Raw genomic sequence first — 13,659 nt, 5'->3', positions numbered from 1 at the left:
AGCTTTATAAAAAAAATACTATATATTTTTAGACATAAGTCATTGTACAATTTACTTTTCATATGATTCTAACCAATGACTTCTTGTTTTGGAAATATGGAAATTTTCTGAAAATTAATTAAACCTTTATTTTAAAATAGTTACATAAAAGAAAATGTAAAAAAGAGATCATTAATAAATAAAAATCTCTTGAAATGTTACGCAGAGTTCTTCATGAATTTTTAAGCAATTTTCTAATAATATCAAAGTTTTTATAATGTGACTAATTTACAGACGAATGCACTTCGATATGAAGATTCTTTAGAATTACTCAAATCAATTGATCATTGTCATGATAGAGGAATAGATCCATCAAGAATTATTTTGCAATTTAATTTTTAGGTAAAATTATCGATAAAGGATGTTCCATCCCCTAGGATGTGTAATCTTGCCGCGATGGGTGGGCTTACCCCATTAGCACTTATATGGGAACCAAAGACATGTCCAGTCGTGGTGGTATCACATCAAGAAATATTTGTTTAATGCCGCGTCATCAACCATCTGGCATAGATGCATCAATCTTACGGATGTGATCCAACGGTTATCCTGTTACCAGGCATCGGGGTAACAGGAGCCGTAGCCACGCTTTGATGCAGATAGGTTAGATTTCGTTTAAATGGTTACAATATTGACTAATGAGGAGAATGACTAAGGATCCATCGAGTAGAATGTGACACAAATGTTAATTTTATATGTTTCTCTCATTAGAATCATAATAAAAAAACACATTTATTATGTTGGTATCATAAAACTACAACAACTTCATTCTCGTAAAATTATAATAAATAGATAGGGCTTAGGCGCGATGAAGCTTTATTTTGTCAACGAAAAGTGGATCCGGACAATAAAAAATGACTTTCTATTTCTTTATTATTTCTAGTATAGTTTTTAACACATAGAAATGTATTTACGACGATTCTAAATGAAAACAGACGAGACCAGATTTGAATATGAATAGATGTATAAAACAAACTGATCAATATCATTACTGATCAACATGACAAAAGTAGTATACTTATAATATTCAACTTGTCCAAGTACTAATAAACATGTTAAAAAGGACCTTTAGCAATACTGATCAACGGGACTGAGGAAAAACTAGATCAACAGTCAACACATAAAGTTTCCGATGTCATTGACTATAATCAGCGATGTAGTCAAATGTAATTCAATGAAAACTCACTAAATCCTGTTTACTCCTAATACTTATAGCTTTATTTCTTTCTTTCTTTCTTTCTTTCGTTCCATGTATAACAACTAACAACAACACCATCACGAGGGAGCAAGTGGTCTGTCGTATGTATCAAACGTCGTGTTAGGAGCCGAAGCACATAGATCAGCACGGGCACGGATCGAATTAACATCAAACTGAGGGGGATTTTTTTTTATTACCGTACGGGTTTGGGCCGAAGGGTCTTAGATTTTCATGAAACTTTTTTCCACAGGCAGGGCTCATGGATATATGAATAAAAAAAATTGAGAAAAATTCAGGGTCGCCTATTTTTCCGGAAAACTCAGGTGGAAATTGTTTTCCCTTGACACTACTTACTTTGAAAAATCATAACTCAAGAACGATGCATCGTAGAAACAAAGTTTTTATATGAAAATTTAAGCAAATTTCCTCAAAAATCCAAAAAAAAATATGAACTGGAAAAAGTTTCCCACAAAATTTTCCACCGTTGGGAAAATTCGTAAAGAAAATCCGGAAAAACTATGCCTGAACTTGTGGAAAATTTTCAAAAAAATATTTTCGAGAAGGTTATTTTATAAGCTATAATCACTGAAATTTTTGGAATGCACTTTTTTTTTCGTTTTTGAGTTATGGCCAATTTTGTGAAAAATGTCCAGATGTGCCATATAAGACTTTTCTTTGAAAAATCATAACTCAAGAACGAAACATTGTAGAAACAATGTTTTTATATGAAAATTTAAGCAAATTTTCTCAAAAATCCAAAAAACAATATGAACTAGAAAAAGTTATCCACAAAATTTTCCACCGTTGGGGAAATTAATAAAAAAAAGCTGGAAAATCTATGCCAGAACTCGCGGAAATTTTTTAATACAATATTTTTAAGAAAGAAACTTTATAAACTTCAATTCTGGTAACTTTTAGGATGTACTTTTCTTTAGTTCCTGATCCATGGTCAATTTTGTAAAAAATGCAAAGATTTGCCATACATGCCTTTTCGTTTAAAAATCATGACTCAAGACTCATCATGACTTGTCGAACCGGATTCAAATTATCTCAAAAATATGAAATTTTTGAAATGGAACCTAACCAGAATGATCCGTAGCCACTCTTACTATTAGCTAGCTAGATACATCGTTATCATATACGACGTAGGGAATATAACTCTGAGGAAAATGACTAATAGATTCACTGAGTAGAAATAAGTGGTGACTATCTTATTTTAATATGGTTTTTACATTACCATAACAAGGAATACCTCTTTTGTAACAATGGTATAAACAATCTAATTCCAGCTTTATTTTCGCAAAATTTACAAGTAGAAAGTAGGCGTTGTGAAGCATTGCATTTGCCACCGAAAAGGAGACTGTAATAGAGACCTAAGGTAACTTTACTCTTAAATATTCACTATAAAAATGACTATTGAAAGTAAGACGCTGAGATCGATCATTAGAGTATACTTGCTAGTTTCGAGAAATTGTTGAACAGACAAGGAAAGTGACTTTTTTCTTTAAGGATATATGAACGTAATGACCAATAAATACTTTAAACAACAAAAAAACGAAATTAACTAGAACTACTACTAAACAAACAATTTGGTAATACTTGCCGACAATTAACATTTAAGACTCTAATCTAACGTACAAGGCAGAAGTAATCAGAATAGCACTTTAATGACAAATTTTTCAAAACCATTTCGACTAGACAGTATTAGTAATGACACTACTACACTACTATTTCAAACAAATTCTGATGGAGTTGCTGATTTTCACAATGCTTCTTTTTCTCAGAACCAAGGGAATATGGGTATTTTTCAAAAACTACCAAGTCACAATACGAATAAAAAAAAAGTGTCCATGTGGGCACCATAGCCTAGTCCGTCTGAGGTAGAGGGGAAACTTAGCAAAAGCCAGACCGAGGGTTCAGCCTTGACAAGTTAAGCTGTCAGGCAGCTCCAACTAAATACCATAAAAAAAGAATCTTTGCCAGGTCCGCCCAAACTTTTGAACCATCTCAACTACTTTCAACATTTTCGTAAAACAATTGTCAGTTGCTGCGAAATATGCTAATCAAATTTCTCATGTTAGAAACAATACCTAAATTTACAGCTTATAACTCACGTTTGCTTATTATTGTAATGTAATTCTAATTGTTAATTGTTAATTGATAATTAACCTGAATTTGACAGATAACTTTGAATTGGTCGGCGTTAAGTCAGAGTGGACCAAGTGACATTTTTCATATTTTGAGAAAAATGGGTTTAAAGTCGAATGCTCTGAAATTTTTGAACTCGTTTAAATTTTGATTCAATATTTCCACACATCTTTGTGTTACTTCCAAACAATATGATAATCATGAAAAATCATAATCCAAACCTCTGATAGAACGATTTTTTGATTGACTATGTGTACTTGGTCCACTCTGACTGAAGTTAAGACCATCGTTCTGACTGAACAATTTCTAGGAAAATAACAATCATTTAATGCTTGCATCGTCAAACTGGGTGCATATCCCTAAGATAAGCAGATTATCAAGACCCTTCGACACCAGCATCGTAAATTCTTCAATAATCTATACGTTAATACCGACATTAGCCCAGAAATATTCAAATATGTGTTCAGTCAGAGTGGACCAAGTGAAAATCTTGAGTACCGGCCAAAACATACTGGTCCAATAAGCGGTTCCAAACAGACATCATATAACTACCAAATACTTCCATCGGACTCCGAAAACGACTCAAAAATTCAATAATCAATCAGTTTATTGCTTTTTGACACTGGGTCCGCTCTGTCTGCACAGAAATTGTTGCAATTCCTGATCACCCATCCAAACATGCTACATGGTCAGAAATCAAAATCAAATGCATCGAATTAAGTAATATTTATAAATTTCTGTTGATGGATAAGTAGAAGAATTATTCGATGTCGAAAAATCTGACAAATATCTTGAAATGTTTTTTTCATTTCCTCGCATTCCTCAGCGCGTTGATCATTTTCGCGATTATGGTATTAAGCACTTGGTCCCCTCTGACTGCACACTTTTATCGATTCTTATTGATCATCCAAAGTAGATTTGTTACATATCTCTCGCAGTTAACAGCATGCATTAAAACTGGTCAAAGTGAAACGGAGGTAATTTTGCATCTAATGAGAGAATCATCCAATCCAAGTTTTATACATGGTCCCCTCTGACTTAACGTCAACCAATTATTCTAACAATGTATGTTCGAAAATTAAAGTTTTTTAATTTTACAATCAAACCTTCATGCCAAACACTGTCGAATGCTTTTTCCATGCCTAGAAGAGCAAGACCAGTAGGATAGTCTTCAGATTTGTTGGAACGGATCAAATTAGTTTCACGTAAGAGTTGATGAGGGTCGAATGTCCATGGCGGAATCCAAACTGTTCATTGGCAAAAATTTAATTTTCGTTGATGTGGACCATCATTCTATTCAAAATAACTTTTTCAAAAAGTTTACTGATGGATGAAAGCAAACTGATTGGACGATAGCTAGAAGCTTCTGCAGGATTTTTGTCTGGTTTTAAAATTGGAACAACCTTAGCATTTTTCCATTTGTCAGGAAAACATGCTAATTGAAAACATTTGTTAAATATATCAACTAAAATGATAAGCTACTTTCTGGAAGTTTCTTGAAGAGGATATAGAAAATTCCATCATCGCCAGTGTGGTGTACTTGTGAAAACATGTGCCCATGCGCAATATTTAAATTCGGTGCTAACACATAGCACGCGAAAGACTGCATCGAACCGTCGCCCAATTTAATTGAGCCTTTTAATTAAGTAAAATATAACCACCATCCCGGATCCACCACTAAGTCTACTAGTAGGCAAGTAGCCTACCTCATGGCGACCGGACTAATCGGAACCTACAAGGCCCTGGAGGACGCATAGAAGCCAACGGAAGCACCGGAACAGCAAATCGCAGAGCACGCCCCGGAGGGAACCTTAACACGGGCGATCCCGTATAAGCAACGATATCAACGGACAACAGACCAAAAGCAGCCTGTTAGGGTGATAGAACAAGTTTCTCCGTTAATCCGCCAATCCGTCTCCAGAAATACGCTAATTATCGCTAAAGCAAATGTAAAACGGATAAAAACATACGAAATACAAAAGGAAGATGGGAAGTTCAGAATCCCGAGAGGAAATAGTGGTCCAGCAGCAGCAGCAGCAGCAGCAAACAGGACAACAGCAACAGTCATTACCGGTGGCATCAGGAATTGGTCCAGTACACGTAATCGCTACATGCATGGTGATTATTATCGCTGCACTATTATTGCGAGTTATCTGGCAAATTCTAATGCGAGAGATTGAAAACCTCAGCCGTCGTTCTCCTACAGTGGCAACCATTGTGTAAAAAAAAAAAACACTCAAGAACATCAGCAACAGAAACGTGATTATGTGAAAAAAAAAACTACGTCGTGTGAAAATAATGGATAAACTCAGTCTTTCCCTATTCATGACAGCAGCAATTTTAGAACTAGTGACATTCTATAGCCTTTTTATGTGGCAAACAAACTATTATCTAAGTGAATAAGAGAACAGACGAAAATGGTAAAACAAAGAGTGTCCAATGTGCAGGCATATCATAGCCTGACACTTAGTGCAGTAAGTGAAAAAAGAGAACATTTAAAAAAGGTTTTTTGTAATGAAAAAGAAAAACAACCAAAACAAGATAAAGGACAATCAGAAGTGAAAAAATCAAACTCTATGAAATCAAAACAACCTATTCAAATCCTAAAAATTGAAAACGAGACTCAACAAAACATCGTACAGTGGGGAAAACAAGTTAAGGTGGACATAGAAAAAGTAAAGGCACTGGCTGCCAAACTCAAAACCACTATGAAGAAACCAGCCACAAGGATTCGTTACCAAGGCTGAGTAACAGCACAACTCATCATAAGCAACAACAACGAGCGTAGAGGAGAGCGCCTCCGCCGTAGTACCAATCCAATCGCGGAAATTACTCCAATTTTAGTAATCGCGGGAATTTTTCCAACTACCGTGGTCAAGGAAATTACCAACATAATTTCCAAAACCCACGTTTCCAACGCGGTAGAGGATCGTATCGTGGTAACACGCAATCACGTATCTTCTACGCAAATACCGATAATAAACAAAATGCACCACCAACACCAACACAGAATAGACAAAATAACCAAACTCAACAACCAAATATACAACCAAACACACAACAACAACCTAATTTTTTAGGACAACTTCAAAGATATACACAATAAATACATCAGCTTCAAACTTCATTGAGGCACATGTTAGAATGTCTAATTCAACATGCACCTTTATGGTTGATTCTGGAGCTGACATTTCTATATTTAAACTAAACAAAGTTCGAAATAATCAACAATTACACCAAGATCAAAAATGCATGATCTCAGGTATATCTGGAAATAAGATTGAAACCCTTGCATCAACAACAACTCAGCTTACATTTCAGAATTCATTTACATTAGAACATGAATTCCAATTAGTAGATGAACAATTTCCAATATTCACAGATGGCATACTAGGCCGAGACTTTTTAGCAAAATTTCGATGTACCATAGATTATGAATCATGGACATTAAATTTTAGACACAACAATGAAGAAGTAAATATCCCAATTGAAGACAATTTAAATGAAGGAATCATACTCCCCGAACGAAGTGAAGTTATAAGAAATTTAAATTACTTAAATATAACTGAAGACATGTTGGTATGTTCTCAAGAGATTCAGCCAGGAATCTTTTGCGGAAACACATTAGCATCACCTTCAGCACAATATGTAAAATTTATAAACACAACTGATAAGCCCGCATTAATCAGACCATTCACACCTATGATGATACCTTTAAAAAATTTCATCGTAGCAAAAATTGATAAAAATAATAACGTTCCTACACGAGTTGAAAAAATTAAGCAGAAAATAAGTGTTTCAAATTTACCTCTAACTGCCATGAAACCTTTTGAAACCCTTATCGAAGAATATAATGATATTTTTGCATTAGGGGAAGATAATTTGACTACAAACAATTTCTATACGCAAAATATCGAATTAAGTGACAGTGTGCCTGTTTACATTCCAAATTACAGGAGTATTCATGCACACAATGAAGAAATTGAATCCCAAGTTAAAAAATAGATCATTTCAAACCATATCTGTACGGAAGAAAATTTATTATCAAAACAGATCATCGCCCTCTAGTTTATCTTTTTGGTATGAAAGAACCTACCAAAAAGCTAACGCAGATGCGGTTAGATCTTGAAGATTATGACTTTGAAATACATTATATAAAAGGAAGGGATAATGTTGGTGCAGATGCATTATCCAGAATAGTAACATCGGAGGAGATAAAAAACAATAATATTCTTATGGTACATACTAGAGCTATGACCAAGAAACAACAAGGACATGACAAAAACCATATTGTTTCACCAAAAGAGAAGATTGATCACCTTCTTGTGTATGAAACAGAATCGCCGGCAGAAATAAGAAAATTACAAAAAATGAGTATAAGCATGCAACAGAATATGATTGTAATAAAAATAATGAACCAAAATATGAAGAAAACATTAATTACACTTGAACAAGATATAATTCACGAAAATGAAAGTCAGACGCTAGAGTTTGCTCTTTCAGAGATGAATGAAATATTAAGAAATAAAAAGATAGCAATGTCGACAAATAATGAAATCTTGACACATATACCACTACAACATTTCAAAAGGATTGCTTTAGACGTCATCCGTAATTTCGAACTAATACTTTACCGACCTCCAAAAGAATTGACGAATTCTGAGGAGATCGACAACATATTACACGATTTCCACATGACTCCAACAGGTGGTCATATAGGACAAAACCGGCTATACCTTAAACTCAGAGACCTTTACTATTGGAAAGGCATGAGAACCACAATTATAAAGTTTGTTAAGGCCTGCAAACTTTGTAAAATTAACAAAGTAACGAGACGAACGAAAGAAGCATCAGTGGTAACGACAACACCTGCCAAGCCATTCGAAATCATTTCGATTGACACGGTAGGTCCGTTGCCACGAACAATTAAAAATAATCGGTACTGCATTACTTTGCAATGCGATTTAACTAAATATATTATAATTATACCGCTAGAAAATAAGGAAGCTGATACCATAGCACGCGCTTTGGTGCAGAATTTTATTTTGAATTATGGGACATTTTTAGAGTTAAAGTCTGATCAAGGTACAGAGTTTAATAACGAAGTCCTCAAGAAAATTAGTAAAATTCTCAATTTTAAGCAAAATTTTTCAACAGCCTACCATCCACAGTCAATAGGTGCTTTAGAGAGGAATAATAGGTGCCTGAACGAATACCTAAGGAATTTCTCCAATGTTCACCATAATGACTGGGATGAATGGACAAAATTTTATGAATTTTCGTATAACACCACTATACGTACTGATACCGAATACACGCCATTAGAGCTTGTGTTTGGTAGGAAAGCCAAACTTCCACAAGATATGAGAAAATTTTCAACTGAGCCAATATATAATTTAGACGAATACTATTCAGAATTAAGATTCAAACTTCAAAAGTCAAGTGAAATAGCCCGGAAAAATTTGATTGAACAAAAGACAAAAAGAACTAACGAACTTAACAAAAACTTAAACCCAATCAACATTGACCATTCAAAATTAAACATATAGATGACATGAATTGTACAATAGTAAATATTAATAATAAAAAAGAAAACAAAATTCACAAAAACCGAATTATAAAAATGTAAAAATCATTTACTTTAAACCCAAGAATGCGAACCCCTATGTTTTTCCCATATATATATGCTAAATAATAAGACGCTATACAAAAAAAAACTTCTAAATATTTTTTATTAGTTCTTTTGATAATGTAGGCATAGGAATAAAAAAAAATCTCTAACAAAAACAAAAATATATGAAAAATTGTAATAATAAAAATATGTTAAAGTCTTTTGGAGTGGTAGCTAGTCAGAATGTTTAACAACATTCTCCTTTAAAGGGGGGAGGTGTGGTGTACTTGTGAAAACATGTGCCCATGCGCAATATTTAAATTCGGTGCTAACACATAGCACCTACCAAATAGTTATGCTTACGCGCGCGAAAGACTGCATCGAACCGTCGCCCCATTGGGGGCACAGTTCGATTGCAATATGTTCGTTTGCTATGAGCCATCCACTTGATGGACTTTAATTGTCACGCGCTGACCAAAGCACAAATCACTCCAGAAGTCTTCCGATAGACCCTATGTAATTGTAAAATGTAGTGCGACACTTTTGAAGTGCTGGACGGGTATAAAATACCTCTGACCAGCCAAATACACCCAGTTCCATTCGATGGTCTCAGATCATCACTTAATTGAGCCTTTTAATTAAGTAAAATATCACCACCATCCCGGATCCACCACTAAGTCTACTAGTAGGCAAGTAGCCTACCTCACCAGGAGCTTTCATATGTTTGATTTTTTTAATAATAATTCTCACTTCTTCTAAATCAGTCTCCCAGGCATTTTCGAAAACGTTCTCTTGATTGAGAATATTTTCAAAGTCCTGAGTAACTTGATTTTCAATTGGACTAGTGAGTCCTAAATTAAAAGTGTGCGCGCTTTCAAACTGCATAGCAAGTCCTTGAGCTTTTCTCAATTAGTTAGTAATAATTTGTTTTCCTCTTTCAATGCCGGTATTGGCTTCTGAGGTTTTTTCAAAATTTAAGATAATTTCCAAAAGGGCTTAGAGCCACAGTTCAATTGAGAAATTCTTGTTTCTAAGTTGTGCAAAAACGTTTCTTGATTTCTTTCTGCAAATCCTGCCATATAATTTTCATAGCAAGATCGCGAGTGCGTTGAAATTGCCGTCTCCTCACGTTTTTAGGACGGATCAAGAGTTTAAGATCATCGTCTATAATCACGGATTCAAATTTTTCTTCACATTTTGGAATTGCAATGCTCCTGGCTTCAACAATGGAATTTGTTAAAGTTTCAAGAGCATTGTCAATATCAATTTTAGTTTCTAAAGAAATGTTAACATCAAGATTAGAGTCACATACGTTTCATATATATTCCAGTCGGCTCGTAAATAGTTGAAAGTGTAGCTGATAGGATTGAGAAGCGCTTCATGCGATATTTGAAATGTAACAGGGACATGATCAGAATCAAAATCAGCATGAGTAACTAATTGGCTACAAAGATGACTAGAGTCGGTTAAGACCAAGTCAATCGTAGATGGATTTCTAGAAGAGGAAAAACATGTAGGGCTATCAGGGTATTGAATTGAGAAATATCCTGAAGAGCACTCATCAAATAAAATTCTGCCGTTGGAATTACTTTGAGAATTATGCCATGACCGATGTTTGGCATTGAAGTCACCAATGACAAAAAAATTTGACTTATTGCGAGTCAATTTTCGCAAGTCAGTTTGAAGCAAATTAACTTGCTGTCCAGAGCATTGAAAAGGCAAATAGGCAGCTATAAAAGTATATCTACCAAACTGTGTTTCAACAGAAACACCTAAAGTTTCAAAAACTTTAGTTTCAAATGACGAAAACAGTTGATGTTTTATACGCCTATGAATGATGATTGCAACTCCCCCACATGCCCCATCAAGTCGATCATTACGATAAACAAAAAGTTAGGATCTTTTTTTAGTTTGGATCCAGGTTTTAAATAAGTTTCGGTAATAACTGATATATGCACGTTATTAGCTGTAAGAAAATTAAACAGCTCGTCCTCTTTACCATTCAGAGAACGAGCATTCCAATTTTAAATATTTAAATTATTAGCGTGGGCGTGGAGCACAAAGCAAAGCAACCCATGGGTTGGACTTTGTGGCTTCCCAATGAATGTGGTCTGTCTATATAGGAATTTACAAATTATTTGATTACTAAAGCTGTATCGCATAGGAAACAATCCCAACATGTTGGAGTTATTTTCAAAATGAGAGATACTGCTCAGTGCTTTGGCAAACATTAATCAAAGCAGTAAAAGAGAACTGCTTGACGAACAAAAGGAAACCATGAATAATGATGTCATTTTTCTTTGATGAAATTGATTATAACTATATTCTACTCAAATTTGTCCATCCCTAAATCTAGCACTCCCAGTTGGTTAATCAGCTCCATTCAAACATTATATACCTAGTACCATTATATGGTACTAATGATTATACGACAGTAAAGTTGCATATGGCACGTGTCAGTCTGCAATTTTATAATAAATTGCAGCATTGCAAAGTATCAAGTCTAAAGCATCTTGTCTGATTACAGACGAGAAAGTAGGGCAATTTTGCTTGTTACATGTATTTATGTCAGTAAAACACAGATAATTCAAAAGACGCCAACATCGACTGTTGTTGAGTGTTGTCTCTACTACACACGCTGTATGACACGCGTTTGCATCACAACCAATAATAAACGACTGTAATATACATACGTCAAAAGAATGTGTCCCAGAAGGAGTGATCTCTAAATAATCACGAGGGAAATATGCAGGAGCTATTATAGCCTTTGTATTTTTTCAGTGCACAATAGCCGAGCTCCATACAATTGTTGCCCAGAACTACCAAATGTGGTTTTGAGATTCCCCTTTTTTTTTTTGATGTAGCGATGGTTCAGATAAGGATTCTTCATCTAATACATATCAATTTGACAGCTCGTGATTGATTTTTTTTTCGAGCAGAGCATTATGTATAACACTTGTTTTCTCATAGATACCATGGTTGGGTGATTGTCTTTATAAGGTAATCCAAATCTCATTCAAATCAACGCATGCACAAGGCATGGAACGTGAGTTTGCCATTTCATGTTTGCTGAAAGTAGCAAAAACTGATTCACTAGGTTATCTAGATAGAAGCTCCTCATATGAAAATTAGATTTTTGAACCTAATGACGATGTTAGTTCTGCTGAATTTAAATGATAGGAGCACATGTCCTCCGGGAGATCCGGAGTTGGTCACTGTGGTCATCGGGAATCTTGTACATCTGAAAAAAGTTCCTTTAGAGACCCTTCATTTTGACATCCTGTTGTTCCTTAACCAAACAAGTCGTCTGAACCGTCCATATATGGTTAAATAGATAATCACGTAGACTGTGGATAAAGTTTCCAAATCATGCCTACATTCATACCCGGTTTTGAAAACTAGGAACATTCGAAAAGTGAGTTACGATCGTAGTTTTGTACATGTAATTCACATCGGTGCTATTGGGCTGACGGATATTTTGACAAAAAAAACCTCTACAATCAATCAACATGAATCAAAATGTTGTTCCATACTTTACGTTAAAACAATACTAAAACTTATTAAATCAAAATTATTATTGGTACACCAAAAAGCTAACAGTTAGACTTTGTGAAGAAATTAAAATTAACACAAATATTAGCCAATTTATGGGTACCAGATGCATTTGAAGTCACTGTTGCCCTTAAGTGTTTGGAATATAAGTCAAAACGGTACGTTACTATTGAACGGACACTGAGTTTGGAAAACATGCAAAACACATACCTTTGCAAAATTACATTCAAAATTTAAGAAATATGCTTACCAATACGAATAGTTTATCCATGATGAAGCAACTTTTCGCTATCCGATTCAATTTTCGCAATTGTTCATCAACACTTTCCACACCGACACTTAATTTTCCGATTAATATTCTATTATTGTTCAGCTATGTTTTTCTTGATCACAGTGTGCACCAAATCTGATTCAAAAAACATCGCAGAAAAGAAAACAGATACGGTAGAAACTTTGTTCTTCGCACTCCAATATTCACGCTCCAATGCTTTGCAGTCCGGTTATAATGAAAAAATCTGCTTCACTCTCAACTCCTTACTCTTCTAAAACTTTTTCCCCCCAAAAAAAAACCCTCACTTCTGTCGTATCGGAGAGATAAGGAAAATATTCGAACGAATTTAAATATTCGATCGTCGTATGTCCGCTGCCAGACATCCACCGACTAAAGTTGCTCTCCTCCGAAGATGTCATTTAAATACGGAAAAGAGGTTAAAAGTGGCTTTTCACCAAACAGGCCATCAGGTCTGGCGCGCGCCACAGCATCAACATTATTAGCATCGCCATCATCGGACGGCAGCCAAACATCTTCGGGTGGCTGCCAAAATTCAACACGGTTGCCGATGCTGAACCGCCTCCTCCATATCGACCTAAAACCATTCCACAGCATTTCAACCAAATGCAAGAAACGAGAGGTTCACACTCGCTTGGGGACATATGGAATTCTTTTTCGGTTTGAGGTGATTTCTGAGGCACGCTAGATAGCCGCAAGCGGATATCTATGAAGTTCCGAATAGGATGAGATAACTTGCGAATCATAAAATTACACTAGACTCTTAGTAATTCACATTATATCTTCTTCGTTGCATTACATTCTCACCAGGACAGAGCCTGCTTC

The 13,659-nt window shown here is 35.1% G+C and overlaps 1 protein-coding gene across 1 annotated transcript in view; it reads right to left on the bottom strand.

Annotated features, from left to right (window-relative positions):
• The window catches only part of LOC5574263 (translation initiation factor IF-2), a 52,379-nt gene extending 39,149 nt beyond the window's left edge, over positions 1–13,230 (bottom strand). Inside the window, exon 1 of the mRNA XM_021852020.1 lies at positions 12,796–13,230. Coding sequence (XP_021707712.1) covers positions 12,796–12,816 — 21 coding nt within the window. The 5' untranslated portion in view covers positions 12,817–13,230. The remainder of the gene's footprint in view (positions 1–12,795) is intronic.
• Positions 13,231–13,659: the final 429 nt, after the last annotated feature.

Source organism: Aedes aegypti, chromosome 3 (assembly GCF_002204515.2).
Source record: "Aedes aegypti strain LVP_AGWG chromosome 3, AaegL5.0 Primary Assembly, whole genome shotgun sequence".
Taxonomy (NCBI): Eukaryota; Metazoa; Arthropoda; class Insecta; order Diptera; family Culicidae; genus Aedes; species Aedes aegypti.
Note: the sequence above shows the minus strand (reverse complement) of the source record. Positions and strands in the feature narration are given on the sequence as shown.